At 42.4% G+C, this 24,486-nt stretch overlaps 1 protein-coding gene across 4 annotated transcripts in view; it reads left to right on the top strand.

Moving 5' to 3' along the window:
• WTIP (WT1 interacting protein) overlaps window positions 1-21,094 on the top strand; it is a 147,656-nt gene extending 126,562 nt beyond the window's left edge. The window contains exons 4-9 of one of the 4 annotated variants that reach the window (XR_009758874.1): window positions 622-684; window positions 9,841-9,971; window positions 11,640-11,691; window positions 12,660-12,728; window positions 17,989-18,828; window positions 19,734-21,091. Coding sequence is in view for 3 of the 4 variants with exons in the window: in XM_061594587.1 (XP_061450571.1) it covers window positions 622-684; window positions 9,841-9,971; window positions 11,640-11,691; window positions 12,660-12,728; window positions 17,989-18,141 (468 nt within the window). In the remaining variant the exon portion in view is untranslated. Of the gene's footprint in view, window positions 1-621; window positions 685-9,840; window positions 9,972-11,639; window positions 11,692-12,659; window positions 12,729-17,988 lie in introns of all 4 variants that reach the window. The other 3 variants (XM_061594585.1, XM_061594587.1, XM_061594584.1) reach the window with 3 other exon arrangements.
• The last annotated feature ends 3,392 nt before the right edge of the window (window positions 21,095-24,486 follow it).

Here is a 24,486-nt window from a genome sequence, read left to right as displayed (position 1 = left end):
CTTTGGGGAAAATAATGTGCTTTCAATGTATAGTGTGAACACATCTTGAAATTAGAAAATTGCAATCCCCATTTGGAATTTTTTTTCATCCAAACCTGGCAAACTGTGACAACCCATAGTTTCCTGAGCTCAGTCTGAATTTCAGACTATGGTTTGCTGCAGAGCAGGATCTGGACTTTCTAATCATGGTTTGATGTTGTACCTGAATGTCCCCTAAACACATTGCATGCCATAAATGTCATAAATTCACTTGTAGGTACCAATTTGAAGCCTTGCCCCTTATGAACTCATTGTTTCCTTCTCAGTCTATGTCAGCTACCTTTGGAGTTACCTCCCGTGTGTTTTCAAAGTAACTCCCTGAGTGAAAGTCCTTAAAAACAGCTTTTTCAATGACAAAATTGTGCATCAAGAGTCATTCCTGCTCGCAGAATCTCAGAATCATTAATATCTCCATGAAGAGAAGCATTTGAAGGACTTCTGCATGTTTCTAGTTAGGCTGTTATCTATCAAGATTTGGCAGTCTTGTTGGAGAGAGAACCTTTGGGAGACAAAACCAGAATAAAAAGAGTAAGGAAGCCAGTAACAATCTTTCTCTCCCCCACCCTCTTCTTTCTTGAACAGTATTCAGGTTTTCAGCAAACCGCAGACAAGTGCTTCATTTGTGGACACCTCATAATGGAAATGGTAAGAGCAAAGGGTTCTAAAATGTGCATAATATTGGGCTTGTGTTTTTTTTCTCTTTCACTTTATGCTGGAGGCCTCTCTCCACCCAAATACATACATAATCTATGGCTTTCTTTCCTGAAATCTCAGCAATGCCACAAGATTTCAAATAGGTAAGATACCTTTATATTATTGGGCTTCTGTTGATGTTAAAAAACAACAACCTGAGTTACACTGAACCATTTTGTTAAACTGCTGCCTGGTCAAATGTGTTCTGTATTCTGAAAATACACACTTAACATCAAGAGAAATTGGTCCAGTAGAACATTTGAATTTACTTATTTTGTATCTCTCAACGCAGCTACTCTTTGTACCAGTGATCCTGTAAAACAGGTGTGGGGCACCTTTGGCCCTCCAGATGTTGCTGAATTACAACTCCCATCAGCCCCAGCAAGCATGGCAGTGGCCGGGACGATGGGAGTTGTAGTTCAGGAACATCTGGAGGGCCAAAGATGCCTCACACCTGGTGTAGAAGGGGTGTGTTTTTGTTTGTACTGCTTCTCCCTCCTCCCTCTTCCTGTGTAGAAAGAGAGCATCCTGGTCAAATTGTCATCATCTATACCTCCTTGATAACTGCTAAGGTTTGTGGGATAAGTTAGGTATGAATCACATTTAGAGAGCTAGGATAGCATAGTGGTTATGATAATGAAGATCCCTGGTTTGAATGTGATTTCAGCCATGAACTCACTAGGTGCCTTTATGCAAGCTGCGCTCAATCTCAGCCTCCTAACTCAATGTGTACACTTGGATAATAAAGATCTACCTTATAGGGTTTTTGTAAGGATTACAGCAAAATATTGTGCTTATTATGAAGTGCTTTGAATGCTCTAAAGCACTGTACTTTCTTTAATGTAGGATGAAAACCCAAGTGCCCTAAAAGGATATCTCCAAACTGGGTGAATTGGCAACCCAATGGAAATGTGGTTCAGTGTGACAAAGTGTAAAGTAATGCACATTGTAAGACGGGGGAGGAGAGTCTAGCTGATGGAGTCTCAGCCAGTCATGGTAAAAGCTCATTGAAAACATGGGAACAGCATAGCCAGCCATCTAATACTGAGTGAGACCCTTGGTCCCTCTGCTTCCATATTGTCTGCACTGACTGGCAGCGGCTGCCCTGGGTTTCAGACAGGGAACATTCCCAGCCCTACCTGCAGATGCCAGAGATTGAAGCTGGAATCTTTTGCTGGCAAAGCAGACGCTTCACCACTGAGCTGTGACCCCTTCCCAAAACATCAGCCAATTTCACGGCAGCTGTGAAAAAGATGAATTCCATATTAGACATAGTTAGGAAAGGCATATTTTTTTTAAAAAATCCTTTATTGTAATATCTTCTACATATCTGTAGCACAGACCACACTTGGAATACTGTGTGCAGTTCTGGTCCTTGTATCTCATAAAGAATATTGTAGAGTTGGAAAAAGCTGTAGAAAAGACCAACCAAACCCCCCACCTTGCTACAACATTTGGGACATCTCAGTTTAGACAAAAGGCAAGTAAGAAGGGATGGATATGATAGAAGTCTATAAAATTATGCAAAGTGTGAAGAAAGTAGCGTGTGAGTTTTTCCTCCTCTCTTATGATAGTATAATCCGGGTCATCCAATTAAACTGCTTGGCAGTAGATTCAGGGAGTAGATTCTTCATTCAGGTGTTATCTAATTAACGTTTCCTGGGATGTTCTCCCTGTTGTGTTTCTGTCCGCCTGGCTTTGAAAACTTCTTCCGAGTTTCTCTGTTCATGTTTTAGAATACAGCTCCATCAAGGGACCGCTTTGGAGGGTTGAGGGGTTGTCTGTGCTCTGCCAGTGGGTCTTGGAGAGAATGGGATGGCCCCTCCCCCTGGGTGAGATAATCTGAAGATTGGACCCTGCCAATCGCGCACCAGGGGAGGGCGTCTCCCAAGCTGCAGAATGCCCTCCAGGAACTCCTCGGAAGAGAAATTCATAGAATCATAGAATAGTAGAGTTGGAAGAGGCCATCAAGTCCAACCCCCTGCTCAATGCAGGAATCCAAATCAAAGCATTTCCGACAGATGACTGCCTCTTGAATGCCTCCAGTGTCGGAGAGCCCACTATCTCTCTAGGTAACTGGTTCCATTGTCGTATGGCTCTAACCGTTAGGAAGTTTTTCCTGATGTCCAGTCGAAACCTGGCTTCCTGCAACTTGAGCCCATTATTCCGTGTCCTGCACTCTGGGACGATCGAGAAGAGATCCCGGCCCTCCTCTGTGTGACAACCTTTCATGTACTTGAAGAGTGCTATCATATCTCCCCTTAGTCTTCTCCAGGCTAAACATGCCCAGTTCTTTCCGTCTCTCCTCATAGGGCTTGGTTTCCAGTCCCCTGATCATCCTTGTTGCCCTCCTCTGAACCTGTTCCAGTTTATCTGCATCCTTCTTGAAGTGCGGAGACCAGAACTGGAGGCAGTACTCAAGATGAGGCCTAACCAGTGCTGAATAGAGGGGAACTAGTACTTCACGTGATTTGGAAACTATACTTCTGTTAATGCAGCCTAATATAGCATTTGCCTTTTTTGCAGCCACATCGCACTGTTGGCTCATATTCAGCTTGTGCTCAATGACAATTCCAAGATCCTTCTCACATATCGTATTGCTGAGCCAAGTATCCCCCATCTTATAACTGTGCATTTGGTTTCTTTCTTCTTTGCATTTATACTTGTTGAATTTCATTCTGTTGAATTTCATTCTGTTGCTTTCATCCCAATGCTCCAGCCTATCAAGGTCCCTTTGAATTTTGTTTCTGTCTTCTGTGCCCCCCAATTTTGTATCATCTGCAGATTTGATAAGCATGCTCTGTACCTCCTCATCCAAGTCGTTAATAAAAAGGTTGAAGAGCACTGTGCCCTGTGGTGCCCCACTTGTTACTTCTGCCCAGTTTGAAAAGGAAACATTGATAAGCACTCTTTGAGTACAATTCTGGAGCCAACTGTGGATCCACCTGACAGTTGTTCCATCCAGCCCACTTTTAGCTAGCTTGCTAATCAGAATATCATGGGGTACTTTGTCAAAAGCTTTGCTGAAGTCGAGATATATTATGTCCACAACATACCCACAGTCTACAAGGGAGGTTACCCAATCAAAAAACAAGATGAGATTAGTTTGGCAGGATTTGTTCTTCATAATGTTGGCTCCTAGTAATCACTGCATTGTTTTCAAGGTGCTTACAGACTGACTCCTTTAAAATCTGCTCCAGAATTTTTCCAGGGATTGATGTTAGACTGACTGGTCTGTAGTTTCCCGGTTCCTCCTTTTTGAATATAGGGACAACATTAGCTCTCCTACAGTCATCTGGCACTTCACCAGTCCTCCATGATTTCACAAAGATAATAGTCATCCCACCAAGTTTCAGTTATACCTATCAAGTCGTAATTGCCCTCCTGTATTAAGAGTTCAAGTTCATCCTGCTTGTTTCCCATGCTCTGTGCATTCGTATACAGACATCGAAGACCATGTTATTTGTGGCTTGGCTTCCTTACTACATTTTTCTGAGGACTGACTGTTACTGGGCCCTATTAGAGCCGATCTCTCTTTTCCCATTACTGTGCACAAGCCTTCATCAGTCATTACCACCATGTTTACATCTCCCTCTCCCTTAGGATTTAGTTTAAAGCCCTCCTGATGAACTTCTCCATGCTATGGCCAAACACATTCTTCCCAGTCCTTGAGATGCAACCCATCACTTGCCAGCAGTCCATCTTCCAGGAAGCATATCCTATGGTCCGAGAATCCAAATCTCTCACGTCGGCACCACCTTTGTAGCCATTCATTCACACGGAGTATTTTTCTTTCCCTTTCTGCTCCTCTTCTAAGTACTGGAAGGATGGATGAAAAAACTATCTGGGCCCCCAAATCCTTGAGTTTCCTTCCCAGAGCTTCAAAGTCTGATGTGATTTCTTCATAGCTCCGTTTGGCAGTATGATTTGTTCCCATGTGGATGAGGATGTCGGGGGGCTTGATGAGTGATGGCAACCCTTCTGTCATGTCCTCCTGGTAGACAGCATACCTGGCGAATCCACGGATGTTCTCAGCATACTTGGGTTTCAATCCCATGCAGTAGGGAGTCTCCCACTCCCTTTTCTCTCCCTCTACTCTTCTTGTTGTGGGGTGTGGTTTCATTGTCCTTGTTTAATTGTGCTTCAGCCTCTTGCTCATTGTCGCACGGGGTCTCCTGCAATTCTTCCACCACAGGCTGTCCTCCAGTCTCATCCTCGAATGGTTGAAAGCGGTTCCATCGTTCCACTGGTGCAGAGTGTCTTCTAGTTCTTCCGCTCCTGTCACCCTTTCCCACGGAGTTTCCTCCACTTTGTTGTTCCTCTCCAAAGCAGCCTCCTCTTCTGCTGCCACATGCTGTTGCTCTTCCACCTCCACTTCTCTTTGCTGCTGTTGTTCCAGCATTCTGTCTTAGAACTCTTCATCTTCTCTTATAGTCTTCAGTGTGGCCACCTGCCGTTCCAGGCCTCTCACTTTTTCTTCCAACAGTGCCACGAGCTTGCACTTGTTGCACATGTATGCCATGTTGTTCTCAGGCAAGAAGACAAACATGGCACACACCTTGCAGGTCACAACCACTGGAGTATCCTTCCCATTCATACTCTCTTCTGCCTTTTGTTTCTTTCTAACTACTTGTTTTGCAGTGGCCTGTGCTTTGTCCTGTCCTACTTCAGGGTAAACCTGAGAGTCCCACTGGTCTGTGGTGTGCTGCACAAGAAGAATTAGTAATTTATTTAATTTTAGGGACCTCATCCTTGACCTCCCCTGTGGAACTCCTTTGGCAAGTTCCTGTTTGCTCTCTCTTTTTGCTCGCTCTCTGAAAGCTGGCTTGCTTCTATCTCCTCTCCTGTGGACCAGCTGAGACAGCTCCCTCTGCTCTGCCCAGTCAGGAGTCAGGAGACATAATGAAAACTCCCCGCACACACAGCTGCTGCTTGTTGCCCTCAGCAGTTCTCAGGCCACGCCCTTCAGCCAATAGGTATCAGGCCACACCCCTTCCAATCAAGCTCCTATGGAGCCCTTCAGAGCACATGGCTTAGAGCCCTCTTGGCCTTTTTCTTTTCCTCACTACAGCTCCGTTGTCAAATTCACGGTAAGAATTTCCGTTGATTCTTCATGGTGAGGAAGAAGGGAGTCCCTTGTTGGCAGAGCATTCAGAGTTGTTCTGCAAGCTGGCCTTGCCTCCCTTTCAGATAGGAGGAGCAACTACCAGAGTAGGGATGGGATCCATTGGCTACTGCCAGTTCAAAAGCATTCTGTCAACAAGAGGCTGGTATTGGCTGCTTTTACTGATCTGTTCCCCACCCCCTGGAAAAAATACTGATATTAATATTGATATTTTTGAAGGAAATGTCGATACTTTTAAAGGAAATGTCAATAAATTAAAGGAAATATTGATAAAAATATTAATATCAATGTTTTAGGTGCAGATTTTTTAAAAAAAATGTTTCTGAAAATAGTGGAAAATCACTACATAAAAATCAACTATAGCAAATAAGCGAATTAATGGAACTTTCACTACCAAATCCGAATTGGTTGGAAGTCTAGCACATCTCTACCCAAGGAGACTCCCAAGAATAATGGTTAATATTGCAAATAGTCTGATTTTTAAGGTAGTTTTGTATGTTTGTAACCATATGTATCCATTTTATCTGGAAGCCACCTTGAGTTCCAGTTTTGGAGAAAGGGCGGGGTATAAATAACGATAATATTAATAGGAAGTTGCAGCAAGGAGTATTTCTTTCTTGGCTGGTCACTTTGGCCTTTCTTAGGAAAAAAATGTGAAATAGAAATATAAAATGAAATAACAGTGCAAAGTAGTATAATGGTTTACCTCTGTAACCCATTCCACTAGAGTATTATATTTACATGAGTGTATCCCATTTTGTCCTCACAACCGTTCTTTGACATTAGTATCGATTTACATCCCACCCTTCCTCTCAGAGAAGCCCAAGGCAATAAACACATCAATAACAATATTACTAAAGACATTCTAAAAACAGTTTAAAAACATTCTAAATGCAATTTAAAAACAATCACATTTTTTCATCTAGTGATTTCAGGGATTCCAGGAAAAAATACCTTTCAGCTATCAAACAGAAATGTTTTAAAATTCCTCCTGAAATTCAATAATGAGGGAGGCAGACACACCTCCCCAGAAATGGGGAACCATCACTGAGAAGGCTCTCTCACAGGTCAGTGCCAACTGGGATCCCCCTAGACTGAGAGATTGTAATGTTCTCAGAGTAACCTAGTGGATTTTATGGCCGAGTGGGCTGTCGAGCCCAGGCTTTCCTGGTCTTAGACCAATACTTTGTCAACTGGTCAAGCCCACGTGAATTATAGGGAGGGAGGGACAAGTGCAGGTGGCGTGGGAAAGCTCTCTTTTGCAGGAAGGAAGGTGTGACTGATCCTTGAGACTGATATGAATCGTATAGGCAACTTGGAAATCAGTTTCACTCAGGGAAGAAATGTATTAGGCGACTTCACAGAACTGGAATGGTCAAGAGACTGCAATTTATCTGCCAATAAAATCCTCAACAAACCGTGCATCCCTCAGAAGCCAATCTTGGGGAAATTAGTCCTTGCTACCCGTTTACAAACACGCACACATTTTGAAAAACCCTTATTAAGTTTTACTGTTATTTTGATATATTTGTCATGTCTCACACACACCATCTCTAAGTGACTTACATACTAAAAAATTTAAAGCAGACAACAATAAAACAGCAATACCCCCATGAAAAATATGAAAACAAGAACTGTAAACCATGTGCATCAACAGTAAATGCTTACTTCCAGGACTGCCTTATCCCATATGACCCTACTCAACTGCGTAAGTCTGTGGAACTGGCCCTGTTACCAGTGCCACATATTCACTCCACACTTGTAAGGAATCGTTCTTTTAATATGGCAGCACCTCCTACGCCTTGGAACTCCCTCCTTGTTGGTATCAGGAAGGCACCTTCGCTATACTGGTTTTGGCACCTGCTTAGGTGCCAACATTTTTGTTTAGACAAGCGAATTCATACACATAGATGCTGATGTGTTTTAATCGCTTTTTAGTCTACTATTGTTTTAAACTTTAATTACTTGTTTTTAACTTTTTATGTTTTTTGTAAGCCAACTAGAGGTTTCTCACAATCAAGCAGTATAAAAGCTTTGTTAAATAAAATAAAATGGATGAGCCATAGTAATCCATTGATAAAATTCCAGCAAATGCCTGGGAGAAGAGTTACATCTTAACCTGGCACCAAAAACATGTTCGTGTTTTTCCCATGTGGGAACTTCACTAGGGAGAGCTAGTTTTTCAGACTTCCCCATGCATCATGAGATTCGGAGAGGTTCTGGCTGGCTGGTTACCTGAGGAGCAAATTATATGCTGCTCACAAGCATGCAGTTTGGAACCAAAAGTTACCAGGGGGGTGGGAAAGGGTCAAGTGTTCCTCCTTCCTCTGCTGCTTCTCTTTACCCAGTGATGGTATCCACTACCATCAAAGCAGCTTTTCTTAAAATAACATGTCATTATCACCACCCCCAAGCTTCTATCAGTTGCATGTTGGTGTCCAGGAATCTGAACCATTCTGTTACTCTTCTGCAGGGTGGATCGATTTAAATTACCTTGATTTAAATCACCAAGAGAACCCTTGATCTAAATCAAGTCTATCACTTGTAGTTCTACACATATTTCTTAAACAATCGTGCAAATCTGGTTACTAAAACATGTTAATTTACAACTCAATATAGCATTTTTAAAATAGGATACATTTTGTGTAATTGTTTAGATAACTTGCTTTTATTTCGGATATAGTACATCATATTGCCTGTGTCAAGCTGCAGATGTAGCAGCTGTACATTAGGACTGGTAAGAACTAAATCACAAATAGTACATATTTTATTAAACTCCACCTTGAATGTTACAGTAGGGCCCCGCTTTAGAGTGTTCCACTGATGCGGCGGCTTTCAATAGGGAAATTCCCCGTTTTAAAGCTGATTTTGCGACATTTTTGCACGACGCGGCCCATTATAGTCTATGGGGTTCCGCTTTATGGCGATTTCCGCTTTACGGGGGGGCCTGGTCCCTAACCCGCTGTATTAGCGGGGCCCTACTGTACATAAAAGTTACATAAATGTTTTTTAACACTGCAGTTGCAATAGTCTTATGGGTTGCCGGCTGATGGTTTTTAAACTCTTCTTATTGATTTGATAAATGATCAAACAAATCTTCTTATTGATTTCCAAATTTTATTAACTCTTAACCGACAAGTCATCACAACAGTAAGCATACATTGCCCTTTAAATGTCTACAACTAGATTTTATCTTCCTCACTTTCATTTCTAGTAATGAACAGAAATACGTTTTTTCAACCCCAGCTTTTTTTACCAAGGAAGGAATTTCTTCAAAATGTTGGGCTTAGGCCCAGAAGCCATGATAGTTCTTATGTTGGGGAATATAGAAACTGGAAGCTGTGTCCGTCCTATCATGGCTTCCCTTTTTTCTTCCAGGCCTCTCCATGGTTCCTTTCTACTCTCTGCCTCCTGCTGTCCTTTTCTGTATCGTTCGTCTCTGCCCTAATTCTTTGCCTTGTGTGGTTCAGCTCCACCACCACAACAGTCCCATTTCTATCCAGCCTGTTTCTTTGCACATGTAACTTTAGTAAGAGAAACAGAAACTGAAAGTCCAGAACTTCCAAAAACAAGAGTTTGTAGTAAGGCTAGGCAGAGCCACTTTCATGAAATAAAAAACTGAAATGAATGCCCATGTTTGATTGGTAAGTAATGTAAGTGTGATAGACCCATTAATTCATTTTAATAAGACTGTAAATGAAGATTCAGCATGTTTGTAATAAGATAAAATTGAATTAGAGAGAAATATACTACTCTTTTAATGATGTTTTTTTAAATATAAGAAAATCCTATTTAATTTTTTTAAAAATTCTATTTTTTTTAAGCACTGATTTTTATCCCCCCTGAAAGTATATCATTCTGGCCTTCTGGGAATGTGAATAACTTTCCCCAACCCTATGCCTCGCTGTTTGCTATTTTTAAAAGGGTTGATGTGTATCTCAAGAGAAGAAAAATTTATTTGGGGGCTGTTTGCTCTTTTTCAGATTTTGCAGGCCCTTGGGAAGTCGTATCATCCGGGCTGTTTCCGCTGTGTGATGTGCAATGAATGTCTGGATGGAGTCCCTTTCACTGTAGATGTGGAGAACAATATTTACTGTGTGAAAGACTATCACACGTGAGAACACAGAACCTTGTATGTTGGGGGGCGAGAAAGGGGGGATGAACTGTGCATGAGATGAGGAAGGGCTGGTTGTTGTTTTCAGGTATTACAAAACAGCACTTAGAAGAAAGCATCATCCACTGTTAAATCCAATGTGAGTCAGTGAGTACTGGTGAGTCAGTTGGACTTCCAGTAATTCTGAGGATTCTAGCAGATGCTCTTGTATGCCAGGCTAGCATAAAAGAAGGTGCTCTGAACCTTGGAGAGGATTACATCTGGTATTCTTTTAAATCGGGTAGCCAATGTGGTGTCCTCCATATATTATTGGACTATAGCACCCATCAGCCCCAGCCAGCGTGGCCAGTAGTCAGGGATGATGGCAGTTGTAGTCCAACAACGTCTGGCTGCCCCCATTTTAAATACTTTATTAACAGTGCCAAAGACAAGGCAAAGCATCAGTGGCATTTGAAGAATTTATTGTGTCTACAGAAGTTGGAGCTCATTGGCCACCAGAGGGTGGGGGTGGGCTCCTGCTTTCACTCCCTGTCCAGAAAGAACAAGGGATACATTGGATTTCATGGTTGTGTCACGTTGTGCAGGAAGCAGGGCTTCAGTAGAGCTCTTACCAATGGACAACTGGGGGTGCACTTGAAGGCTCCCAATTGTGCTTGGCAATTGCATCTCTTCCTACCCCACCCCTGATGTGACATACAACATCAGTTGTGGGATAGGTGGGCATGGTTCAGGGAAAATGGCCTCATGGGCCAAAATAGAACCCCTGGTGTTTAGCCCACTGGCCAAAGAATCCCCCCCATAGGGATTACAACATTTGGGTCTTTTTAGTTTAGAGAAAAGGCAACTAAGGGAGGCATGATGGAGAGGTATAACATTTATGCATGGTGTGGCAACATTGGATAGAGAATTTTTTCTCTCACTCTCATAATATTAGAACTCAGAGCCATCCAATGAAGCTGAACGTTGGAAGATTCAGGACAGACAAAACAAAGTACTTCTTCACAGAACACAGTTAAACTATGGAATTCGCTCCCCCCCCCCAAAGAGGCAGTGATGACCACCAACTTGAATGGTTTTAGAAAGAGAATTAACCAGTTAAAGGAGGATAAGGCTACCAGTGGTGAGGTCCCATTTGCAGGCTTTCCATCGGCATCTGGTTGAACACAGTGCTGGACTAGATGGGTCTTTGGGCTGATCTAGCTGCAGGGCTCTTATGGTCCTAACTGGCCTATCCCAACCTGGAGCCTTCCAAACGTTTTGAAGTACAACTCCCATCAGCCCTAGCTAGTATGGTTGTACGATCCTAGAGTTGATGGGAGTTGTAGTCCAAAACATTTAGAGGGCATAAGGTTGGGGAAGCCAGTTTAAACTACTTGACCACAATAGCTCTTTTACGTTTAGAACACCAGCCCCTAAAGGCTGAGAAATTCTGCTTGCTGTTAGTAGGCTTAGAGATAATAAATCCTGAATGTATTAATAAGGGAAAGGATGCCTTCTAAACAGGGTATTTGGGAGATGAGATACCACTTGAAAGGGAACACTGCTTGAGCTAGTCTTCTGCGTTACAGATCCCTCACTTTATCTCTACTTAAAATGCTGCCACATTTTCCTGCTCTTTTCTTTTTCTTTTAAAAACAGAAGTGTGACATACTTTTTCTTTCATACTAGGGTTTTTGCACCAAAGTGTGCTTCCTGTAACCAGTCAATTTTACCAGCACAGGTATGAAATTCAATGTTTTATATTTCATTTGCATATTCATTGCAGCCATTCCTTCACCTCCTTAAATTTACTAAGAAGGTAACATTTTTTTTAAAAAAAGCAGTCTGCACTTTGCTAATATAGAATTAAGATATGCATAAATTCAAAGACTTTTTCACTCACACACATACAATGAAGATGATGAAAATATTCTAGGGCTACTTCAGAGTATCACACTTGAGATTGAAACACTATTAATCGTTGCTGCATTCAGTGGGGCCTAGTTGTCCTGTGGCTACCTCAAATGTGGGTTATTCCACATCCCCCTCTCTACAGGCAGGGGTTTGGTATTTCACTCTTTGACTCATACAGAGGTTGGCAAAATTTGTAACAAAATCACCTGCCTATTCAAGACAGAAACTATATAGCCTTTAGGTGGGTCTGCACCCTTCTGAGTGCAAACACAATACATTGTCTACAGACCTGAAGTTCTAACCATATCTCAACTCAGTAACCATTCCATGGGAATTTTTAAACCAATGTGATTTCGGAACAACTGTTGGGCAAAGATCTGTGCTTTATCCAAAAAAGTGCCCAGTTTCTCCATAAACATGTTCAGTTGGCTCCAGTTAAGTCCAGTAAAGGCCCCCAATTTCAACTGATGGCAAGAGAGTATTCACTCAGTTTCTTTGTGTTTATTATGCGGTTGTCTAAACCAATATAATGTGCTGAACATTTGCTTATTGCTGGTGATATTGGTTGTATGATTGTAAGGTTTCCTGACCATCAATAAATATGTGAAATAAAGGGATGTTACTTCCAGTGGATGTGAAATAAAGGGATGTTACTTCCAGTGGAGCTAGCCTCCAGACACAAAAAGAGACATTGCTTGTGCAACTGCAAAGGAGGCAGGGCTCCCTAGTGCATATTTTCATGGGAAAATATTACAGCACATTGCCAAACCTTCTTTGCTGTCTACCCCAAACCAGGGTTCCGAGGAGACCATCCGAGTGGTGTCGATGGACAGAGATTACCATGTGGAATGTTACCATTGCGAGGTAAATAAGAACATAGGAACATAAGAAGAGCCAACTGGATCAGGCCAGGGGCCCATCTAGTCCAGCATTCTGCTCTCACAGTGGCCAACCAGACGCCCATGGGAAGTCCACAAACAGGACCTGAGCACCAGAGCTCTCTCCCTCACGTGCGGTATCCAGCAACTGGTATTCAGGAGCATCCTGCCTCCAACTATGGAGTCAGAGTATAGCCATTGTGACTAATAGCCTTTGATCCTGTTATCCTCCATGAATTTGTCTAATCCTCTTTTAAAGGCAGCCAAGTTGGGGGCCATCACTGCCTCTTGTGGGAGCAAATTCTATAGTTTAAATATGCACTGGGTGAAGAAGTACTTGCTTTTATCTGTCCCGAATCTTCCAGCATTCAGCTTGGTTGGATGACGTTGAGTTCTAGTGTTATGAGAGGGCGAGATAAACTTCTCTCTATCCATTCTCTCCGTGCCATGCATAATTTTTATTTATTTATTTATTAAATTATTTATTAAATTAAATCTTGCCCTTCCTCCCAGAAGGCGCCTAGGGCAGCAAGCAAAAATGCTAAAAGCACTTTAAAACATATTGAAAACATAAGATTTTAAAATATATTGAAACAAAACATCTTCCCAACATCTTTAAAAAACAACTTTTAAAATATCTTAAAAAACCATTCCAGCACAGACACAAACTGGTCTCTACTTAAAAGGCTTGTTGAAAGAGGAAGGCCCTCAATAGGTGCCAAAAAGATAACAGAGATGACGCCTGCCTAATATTTAAGGGGAGGGAATTCTAGAGTGTCAGTGCCACTAGACTAAAAATCTGCTTTCCATGGTGTGCAGAATGGACCTCCTGATAAGATGGTATCTGCAGGAAGCCCTCTCCTGCAGAGCACAGTGATTGACTGGGTATATAAAGAGTAAGATGATCTTTCAGGTATCCTGTGTAGGGCTTTATACACCAAAATTAGAACCTTGAACTTGGCCCGGTAGTTAATGGGCAGCCAGTGCAATTCTTTCAGCAGAGGGGTAACATGTTGATGATACCCTGCTCCAATGAGCAGTCGTGCCACCACAATTTGTTGCAGCTTCAGCTTCCAGACTAATCTTGAGGGCAGCACCATATAAAGTGCATTATAGTAATCCAGCCTGAAAGTTATCAGTGATTTATTTATTTAAAATATTTCTATCCTGCCCTTCTACCCTATAATAGGGCATTCAGGGTGGCTTACAATAATAAAATCTAACACGTACATAATAAAATTGTAAACAATAAAATCACAAAACCATTAAAATACATAAAATACAATTAAAATACATAAAATGCTATATATATATATATATATATTACATACATATACACACACACATATGGTGATAAAGGGGACTACAAGGGTAAAATTTAACATAGAAGGCATAAAATCAGTGTCAGGCTCTACCTTCAGTCCTATTTATTCAGGCTATCCTTGTCCAGAAATGGCCGCAGCTGTCTTACCGTCCGAAGCTGATGAAAGGCATTCCTAGCCATGGAGGTCATCTGGGTCTGTAGCGACAAAGATGGATCTAGCAGCACCCCCAGACTACGGACCTGCTCTTTCAGAGGGAGTACAACCCCATCCCAAGCAGGCAACTGACCAATTATCCGAATTCTGGAACCTCCAACCCACAGCATCTCCATCTTGCTAGGATTCAGACTCAGTTTATCGGCCCTCATCCACCTCACCACCGAGTCCAGGCACTGCCTTTCTCAATTCAGATGTTACAGAGAAATAGACATGGGTATCAGCAGCACGTGCTGCTGACACCTCAACCCAAATATCTTGATGACTTGTCCCATGGGCTTCATATAGATGTTAAACAGCACGGGGGACAAGAGGGTACCCTGCGGCACCCCACAACACAACTGACAATGGGTCCAAAGACAATCACTCAATGCTATTCTCTGAAAACAACTTTGGAGATAGGATCGGAACCACTGTAAAACAGTGCCTCACCAAGTCGGCCCAAAAGGATACTGTGGAGAATGTTGTCTAAAGCAGTGAGAGATCAAATAAGAATAACAAGGTTGTGCTCCCCCTGTCCTTCTCCCACTAAAGGTCATCCATCAGGGCAGCCAAGGCCAATTCAGTCCCATGACCAGGCCTGAACCCAGATCGGAATGGGTCAAGATAATATGTTTCATCCAAGAGTACTTGCTGCACCACAACCATCTCAATCACCTCCTTTAAAAAGGGAGTATTTGTGACCGGGCAGTAGTTGCCACAAACCAATGAGTCCAGAGTGGGCTTTTTCCAGAGCAGTCAGATCACTGCCTCTTTCAGGTGGCTGGGACCACTTCCTCTCTCAGAGATGCATTGACCACACCCTGGAGCCACTCTGATATATCCCATCAGCAAGCTTTAATAAGTCAAGAAGGGAAAGGGTTGAGAGGATGCATCGCTGGCCACATTGTCGCAAGCACCTTATCTGTGCCATCAGGTCACATCAACTGAAACTGATCCCAAGAAGTTGCACCAGACATTGCACTGAATATCTCACTACAGTAAATGTAGATGGGGCATCAAGATTGCTACAGAGGCGAACAACTTTACCCTCAATTGCCTTGCAAGCAATTCACAGTGGGCTTTCGAAGGGACTAAAACTCTATTTCCTGGAGTTGATGTTAAAAGACTCCTGACAATATGAAAAGGCTCCACTGAATGGCTGCTTGAGGGTGTGATGAGGCCGAGAAGTGGGCCTTCTTCGTCACCCTCACTGCCACACAGTAGGCATGGTTTGATGTTTTACTCATGCCTGATCAGCCTCACAGCATGTCTTTCGCCACTTGCGCTCTACCTGTTGTCCAGCCTGTTTCATTGCCCTTAGCTCAGTGGTGTACCAAGGTGCAAGCCAGGCTCCACAGTGCCGGAGAGGGCGCTTGGGGGCAACCGTGTCAAGAGCCCAACGCGCCTCGCTGTTCCACTGCATGACAAAGGCTTCAACAGGGTCACCTACTCAATCTACTGGAAACACACCCATGGCATTCAGGAATCCAGTGGATTCCATTAGTCTACAGGGGCGGACCATCTTAATCTCTCCACCACCCATTCAGGTTAGGATTGGAGCTGTAAGACTAAATTTTTGGTCTGACCACAACGATGGGGTGGCATCTATCCCCTCATCTCCAGACCACCCTTTCCTCCATCTGGAGCAAAAACAAATTGAGGGTGTGCCCTGCCCTATGTGTTAGATGGTGACATCTTGTGACAGTCTCATGGTCATGATGGAGGCAATGAAGTCCAAGCCAGAACACTAGAGGCAGCCTCATCATGGACATTAAAATCACTCAGGACTATTGTTCTGGGCTCCTCCAATACCACAGCCAAGACAGCCTCCCCCAGCTCAGTCAGAGAAGCTCTGGGCAGCAGGGTGGATGGTACACCAGCAACAACCTTAGTTTACTGTCTCCTTGGCCAACACCAGGTGCAGGCCCTCACAGCCAGCTCCAAGACAGAGTGGTTTCCTGGTGACAGAGATGGAAGTTCTGCAGACAACAACCCCTCTCCCCGTCCCTGCAAGCCTGTGCTGGTGTTGCACCGAGTATCCAGGTGGGCAAAGCTGGGTCACATCAACTCCCAGCTCACCCACCCAGGTCTTTTTAATGTGCACCAAATCAGCATCCGATGAATGTGGTCTTATGGTGTACTGAGCTGGTATTAAACAATAGCACACACAGGCCAGTGGGCACAGCAAATGAGCAACCAAGAACCTGTCCATGGGAGGAGTGGGAGTGAGGAACAAGGCATAGATAGTTTTGCCCTCGTCTTCCATGGTGGCCCATCGCCTCCCCATAGTTATACTTTTCTATAGCAATGGTCACTAAAGTTGGGGTGGCATCACCCATGTCCCTCCTTCCCAAGTCCAAAACTCATAATATAGACAACAGTCCACTAACAAAAGCTATCAGAACCAGTTATCCCAGTCGGCCTCTGAGAGAATTGGGAACAGTATTACTAGACCTACACCATGCAATACTTTTCACACAGGGCACATCTATCCCCCCCCAATCTCACAACCAGGGAGGACCAGTCTTCTGCCAGTTGTAGATTCTCACTCGGAAGGCATCTGGTAACTTCTTCCTACCACACACTTCACTGCACAGGCTTATCTAACCCTGTGCAGGAATCACACATGTACCTTACACCCTCCCCATTACCAAGGAGTAGCCCTCACTCTCAGGACTCTGTGAGGGACTCGCCAAGGGATGATCCCCTTTGGTGTTGCCCATTCAGTGGTGACGCCGGCATCGGCAGATCCAAAGGCTGCCAGGCTTTTATGCCCCATGACCCAGCCAGGAGCTGATACAAGAGGCTCTTGTTATTTTAAACCAACACTTTTCCTTTGTAAGTGCCATTTCCTTCTCACTCCCATGCCATGTCCACTGCCTGTTGTGCAGCCTGCCTTCTCATTTGCTGCCCTACCCCACCCTGACTTCATGCAAATCCAGGATTGTGATTCAGCACTACAAATCCTCCAGTGGGGGCTGTGATAATGCTCTTGACACTTTTATTCTATGTAATGCTTGCTGAAGCAGAACCAGCATGGCTTCTGCAAGGGTAAACACTGCCTTGATGGGCCATTGGCCTGATTCAGCAGGCCCTTCTTACGTTCTTATCAATGTCCCAAGCTGTGTAGGTTTTTAAAGGTAAGCCACAGCAAATTGAATTGTACTTGGAAATAGATTGGAAGTCTGTAGAAACCAAAGTTTCAAGGTTGCCTCACACATTCCCTTTTGCGCATACCTTAAACGTTCTTTTTGAGCATGTAGTTATGTGATCACACAGGGTTGGACATTAAGCACTTAATTTGCCAGGATCACCTGTGCAACTGTGCCTTCTCACAGTTGCTCAACGCACATTATTTTCAGTACTTACTTAGAAATAGGTCCCAGTGCATTTTGTCCTTATTGGCTTTGAATTGAAATGTGCCCCAGTGGCACACACTTCTGCACTTGTTATTCCACCTGCCATCAGCTCCTCTTCCTTCCAGATTGCATGGATGTACAAAGATTAGGGGTTTGTCTCACCCTTCCATATCTGGGGGTTCTGTGGCTCCAAATCTCAACCAAGAGAATCAGCTTGTTCCTTTTGACCAAAGACACAAAGGAGGAAGCGTCAGTTTGGCCTTCTCCATTTTTTATTATCTGGAGTGTAATTCTTTTTATGTGTGTTTCCCCACATTGTCCCCTAGACCCACTGGTTAAAACGCATGTCTGCTCTTGTTTCTATTAGGACTGTGGACTCCAGCTCAATGACGAAGAAGGTCGACGTTGCTATCCTTTAGAAGGGCACCTGCTTTGCCACACTTGTCATATTAGACGCCTCGGTATGCAAGTGCCATCACACCCTCCCTCTGGATACCCAATGCACATTACAGAGCTCTGAGGCATTTCCCTTCTCATCAGATCACAACCAGAGTGAGACCATTTTGGTGGGAGATCTCAACAGATGACTTGTCAAGTTCTTTTTAAGAGACAAAGCAGCCAAGTTTATTTATTGCTTCCGAGACTGAAAAAGAGAGGAGTGCCTCTCAGAGTATGCACCTACGTTCCATTTGCCTAAATAATTCCTCCCAAGATACTGTGTACTTGAAAAATGATGCATCACCCGTATTTAATTGTAAAAGGACCGCCGTGTTGGTTTTTTCAATGTGGTATGCACAGATTTGCCCAGTCGTAGTTTTGGTCCTTGCAAGAATCTTTAACCACTCGCAGCAGTGCTGCAAGTGAAAGAAGATAAAACACTACCTTTTTCTCTACACTATCTTGGGTCTCATTGCATCCTGACCTGAGGCATTTAAAAAATAACCTCACAATATGAGGTGCTCAGTGGTTCTTGCAGATTGATTTTTAGTGGTGGTCAGATTTTAAAGGTGACTCAAAAGAAGGAAGTTATTCTATGTGGAAAAACTTTCCCGTGCTTTAACTATATACTATACTTCCATACAGCACCAGCAGGAGAGATGGGGAAGAAGCCCCTTGTGGAAGGGAGGAATCAAGCACGCAGTAAGCGTTTTGTCAGATTTTCATAGAAGATGAACAGCCAGGGGGCTTCTCAAGTCCTCAAATTCTGGTATATTTTGGCACTTCTCATAGTTTTTACACCCATTTCTGCTAATAACCTCAGCCCTCCTGACTATGCAAAAGTCTGATTGTTTTGAAATTGTACAATTATATGTTGTTGTTGTCTTTGTGGTGTTTCAAAGGGCAGTCGATTTGTGGTATGGTGTGGTTTCAGATGCAGGTTGAAGACCTGCTTTTTCCAGAGGTCCTGTTGAATTGTTCCCTCCATACTGAATTTTTGTACCTAATCTTTGATAAGTCCAACTTTGGAGATCAGATTATTAATGATCAAATCCCCAGCATTTTCACACTAATTTCATAAAATTAGTTCATGACATTCCACACTAATTTCGTTAGAAAACGAGTGACCCTTTGACAAGCACAGAGCAGTTTTCCAATAGGCCCTGGACAGGTATCCTATTCCCCACCCCCCAAAAAAACTTTTTTTTTCAGACTCAAGTGAATATGGGGTCACACCACATTTAGACATCATGAAATCACCCCAAAGTAGCTAATTCGAACAGTTCAGTAACAGTAGCAGATGGCCCTGGGAAACGTGGCAGAAGATGGGAGGCACTAATTGCTTTGTCATCCTGGCATTCTAATTGTTTGTTGGTTGTGAATGTCTTTGCCCGTAGCCTCTCCAGAGAATTTTGTGATGTGTGGACTTCCTTGGAAACCAAGTAGAAATAAAAATATTTTATAACAAATAATATAACACACTGTGTTCACATTGCTGAACATTGGCCATACTGGCTGGGGCTGATGGGAAGTTGTCTCTCAACACAGTTGGACTACAACATTGGTTACCCCTGCTGTACACTCAACGTTGTGCATACGTTGATCTTGTGATTCTCTGGATTGGGGCCAATCCATCCTAAAAATGACATTCTTCATTCATTTTATATTTAACAGTCTTCCCTGTTTCCTCCCTACGATGAAATCATCCTTGCTGGCTGGGATTGATAGGATTGGAGTCCAGAACATCTGAAAGGCACCAAGTTGGGGAAGTCTGCATTATCCAGCATCTTTTGAGTATTTTAATGACAAACCTGTCAAAATTGCCTTGATTTTCAGTCAATAGCACAAAATCTAAAATATGTACATACCCTATTGTTTTTTTTAAAGGCATTCTTTAGATCAGAGTATTTAATTTCACTTGTTAAGAAATGTTTGGGTCTTCTACACCATTCCATATAGTTGTATAGATACTGAACATTTTAGTTCTAGCAAGACCAAGTTTGTCCTGTCCAGAATGCAGCCATTGTGCTTCCACTGTTTTTCCATAAAAAAGCAGAATTTTATCACAGCTCGGTGGGCTCTGTCTTGCCAACTTTTATTTTGAAAAATGGAAGTTGTTAAGAAGAAAGCAATCAGAAAGCTTCAATTCTGCAATTAAACATTTTATCTCTTGTCCTTGGCAAGTATGGAAACAAACTCCTTCAAGTTAAGGGAGGGGCTGTAGTTCAGGATGCAGAAGGTCCCTGAAGGCATCTCCAGTTAAAAGAGACAGGTAGCAGGTGATGGAAGAGACCCACCTCTGCCTGTGTTCCTGGAGAGAGCTCCTGCCAGTCCACCAGTCCAAAGAGACCAATAGTTCGACATACCTTCAGGGATGGAACATTTCTATCATTTGTGCCATAATATATTATTGAAGATTTTTCCTGTACTTTCTCCTTTCAGTTTCATTAGTATTTGCATTCATGAAAAAGCAAGAATTCACCTTCTACATTTCTCCTTTGTGGAGAATATTTGGAAGATTCACAATGTCTCTTAAACGTAAAAGAATCCAAAGGAAAGACCAAAGTAATTTTGAATTTGAATTAAAAGAGAATTATGTCAAAATAAGAGGGTGCACATTTTGAAATTCAGAATTTCGGTGTCCAAGAAGTAATGGAGGAGTGCTTAATTTAAATTAAACCAAAGTTTAAAGAAGACAAATAAAAGCTACTTTCTTATGCCCCAGTAAAAGTTTATGATTCATCATGCAACTAATGCCATAACTAGAGCATATAATTTGACTTAAATTAAGTTTTTTTTCTTGAGAAATACTTTCATTTTCTTTAAAAGAATATAGTTTTTTTCCAAGAACTTGGACCAATATTGATGTTAATTTTGTAGGAAATATATTAAATGCCCAATTTGTATATCATGTCTAGTTTACATGCTGCAAATATGTTAGTTTAACCATGTTTGTATATATGCTTCTAAAACCTCTGGCCTTTTAGTACATAGATTGATTTGTCAAGTTTTTGGTTTTCTTGATTGTTGAATAAAATGTAGATTTATTTATCTAAAGAAGAAGCTGCTTGCTATCATCCTTAAGTTATTTTAATATTAAAAGTCAGAATTTCATTTAACCTTAGATGTTATTATCTGCCTTTTTTCCAATAAAGACCTTTTGTAGTTATCTTTGTAGTTTTATAGTATGTTTTCAGAGAAGCTGGTTGTGCACAGATGGATTGGGTAGGACCTGACTGTCAGAAACCGATTTTTCCCTGAGCAGTTTTTCATTTTAAACAGACTGTGGTTATCTTTAAAAAAACAAAGAAAAAAAGTATATTAAACTGAAGGTACTTCCAAAAAAGACTTTTAATGTGCAATCTGCATGCCTCCTTCATGAAAATTTACACACAGTGTCATTTTCAAATTGTAATTCTATTTTTCCCACCACTTCATCTTTTTTCTTACCACAGAAAATCTACTCAAATTACAGGGGACTTGCACTCCTAAATAACAAAGACTCAGAGGAGAGATCCTGATATCAGTAGACCATCTCACAAATAGCACATCCCAAGGATTAACATTCCAAAACATGGACTCAGTTTTGCTGCAATTAATATGGAACCCTGAAAGGGATCCAAAGCGGTTAGTTTTCACAATCAGAAGTTGGAGGGAATGCCTACGGTCAGGGGGAAAACCCCCCAATATCATCTGCAAAAAGATTCAATAAATGGGATGACTTGCATGCCCTTTAATGTCTTGATTGCCCCTTGTGATGCTCCTGTTGTATTTGTACAGTATTTATGGTAAGTGTGGGTTTTGTAGTGTAAATATGGCACGTAGAGAGAGTTGGGAGAGGGGAGAACATGTGTTGGAATGTTGATGAATGCTGAGTTGTGATTGGCTGAGTGGCTGGGTGGTTGAAGGTATAAATGAGGATGACAGTTGGCAAGAGGTCGGTTAGTTACTTGGTTGTTGGTTCTGGGTTTTGGATTTGGGCGGGTAGTGAGGCAGGTTTTAGGACTACGATATATAAAGAGAAAATTTATATGTAGCCACACGCATGTTGACTGAACTTAAAGTAATCTTGTTTATTCCTTGTGTTATTAAAGAAATAGTTTCGGTTCAACAACACGCCTGATCCTTGGCTGGGATATTACAGACCAGAAGGGTGGGCAGAGCAATACCAAAGCTGGGAACAGTATCAATGGTGGCAGCGGGGAAGGGATAGTGTAACAGCAGCAGGTGTCCAAAGCAACCCAGGGCTGTAATCTTTGAAAGCAGAAAGATACAGGAGGGTTGTGGCCTGTAAGTGCACCCAGATACTACGTAGCAATCTGAGGAGGAGACTAAGGCACAGTCTCAGGGCAGTATGGCGTTACAGAGTGTCAGGTGGTGGCGCCTAGTAGTGGGATCGTGAGAGACCTGTGCTGGGGCCAGTGGGAGAGATCCGTTATGAGACCAGATGGCAGGTGGGGGTCTGACACCCCTCAAACTAATGGCCTAGGATTCTAGGGAAAGAATAAATAAAAGGGGGTCAGGGGACCCAAAATAATGATAGTCTGTTATATTCACTCTTGCCATATAGTTTAGAAAGAACTAACTGTATCTTCTCCCTCACCCAGAACCGTTTCAAAAGAGTCATCAGCTAGGCAGTCAAAGGTCTTGAAAGTGTCAAAAGTAAATAGGGCCAGAGGCTTACAATTTAGCTTTGCATGCCAAATTATATTTGAAAGCTGCTGGATGCAGTCAGAGATTTGTCTACCTGCCCAAACCCTTCAAGGATCCCACTAAGTTGGACTCATACAGGCCCATCTTGTTCTCAGTTTAGATTACAAACTTCACAGCTATTTTGGTTAACTATGTTAAAGTATCTTAAAGTAATGATTAATAAATCTATACACATAGACCAAGCCAGCTTTGTTCCCCACCACCAAATCTTGGATCCAATATGAAGACTTCTTAATATAATAAATTTATATTACCAAAAACCTCTAAGACACCCCTTGCAGTTACATCACTTGATATTTTTAAAGCCTTTGACTGGAATGGAATGGCCTTACCTCCTTCAGGTGCTCCACGTTATGAAATTCAACCCCAGATTTATAGCAGTTCTAAGTAAAATATATTGCAAGTCACAAGGATACAGTTAGAGTTAATAATCTGGACTCCAAATTAATTGATTTGTGCTGAGGAACAAAACTGTGTTGTCCTCTTTCCCCTTTATTATTTGTATTGGCCTTGGAACCCTTGGCATGTAGATTGCAGGCCCATCCAGAAATTGGGGGGTGAGATAAAGGGGGTTGGTCATCTGTTGGGAATGTATGCAGACGATATGGTGATAACCATGTCATAACCAATGGCATCCACTACTCATCTTAAACTTGAACTGGCTGCGTTTGAGAAGGTGGCAGGTCTTAAAGCTAATTTTAGCAAATCAGACTTCTTATGCTTCAACATCCTACCCCCCATTCAGATGCAGCTTTCCAGGGCAATGAAAATTCCAGTAAGTCATAATGGGTTTTAATACCTAGAAGTTCAAGTTACTAAGAATTTTAATAAATTGTATAAAATTAATTATGGAAAAATCTGGAGTAACGTCAGTAGGGATGTAAATAGGTGGGGGAAAGGAACATTAGCAAAATGATGGCTGTCCCAAAACTTCTGTTTTTATTCCAAACCTTACCAGTATGGATCCCAAAAACCCAGCTGTCACTTTTGCACAAACAACTAACTTACTCCATTTTTGGCATCAGGGTTCTTAGAGTTTGCTACACTTTGCTGTATGCCTCTCCTTTGTAAGTGGGGTGGAGAATACCTAAATAGAAGTTTTATTATGTAGCTAACCAACTCTGACATATAATCCCCTTCATGATCCTTTAAAGAGCTGAGTACTAAAGCTTGAGGAACAATCATATAGAAATTGTAGGGGGGTAAATCGCCTACTTGGGGTCCCTGAGCAATAGGAAGGGGGGAATGCCACATTTTTGGTTACTTGCCTTTGTCTGCCATTAAGACTTAATCTGGAACCCACACTGTTGGTTACTGACATTGAAAGAGTGCATAGGGTCCCTGGGTCATGACCTTGAGGAGACGATATACTGCTTGATATAGTAATTCTGTTTGAGCAGTATCGGGTGAAAGACTGTATCTTTAAAGCCCTGTGCAACTTTGGAGAGTTGAAGCATGGCATCAAGGGGTCGAAGTACTCCAAGTTATCTGCCCTGAAAGACTGCAGAGGTGACGGGTGTTTCATCCTTGTACCACAGCCTTAAGGGAAGGAGGGATCTCATGCAAATGGGGATTCTCCTTTAAATTGGTGGTGCAACACGAAAGCAAGTTCTTAAATGCAAGAGATGAAAGGCAGGCTGAAATCCTTTTGCAAGATCAAATTCCTACCCCTGCCAGCATGGAATTGCCAGAAGCAGAGGACCATGACAACCGT

This window comes from Rhineura floridana, chromosome 13 (assembly GCF_030035675.1).
Source record: "Rhineura floridana isolate rRhiFlo1 chromosome 13, rRhiFlo1.hap2, whole genome shotgun sequence".
In the NCBI taxonomy this organism is placed as follows: domain Eukaryota; kingdom Metazoa; phylum Chordata; class Lepidosauria; order Squamata; family Rhineuridae; genus Rhineura; species Rhineura floridana.
This window is presented reverse-complemented; position numbering and strand designations above follow the sequence as displayed.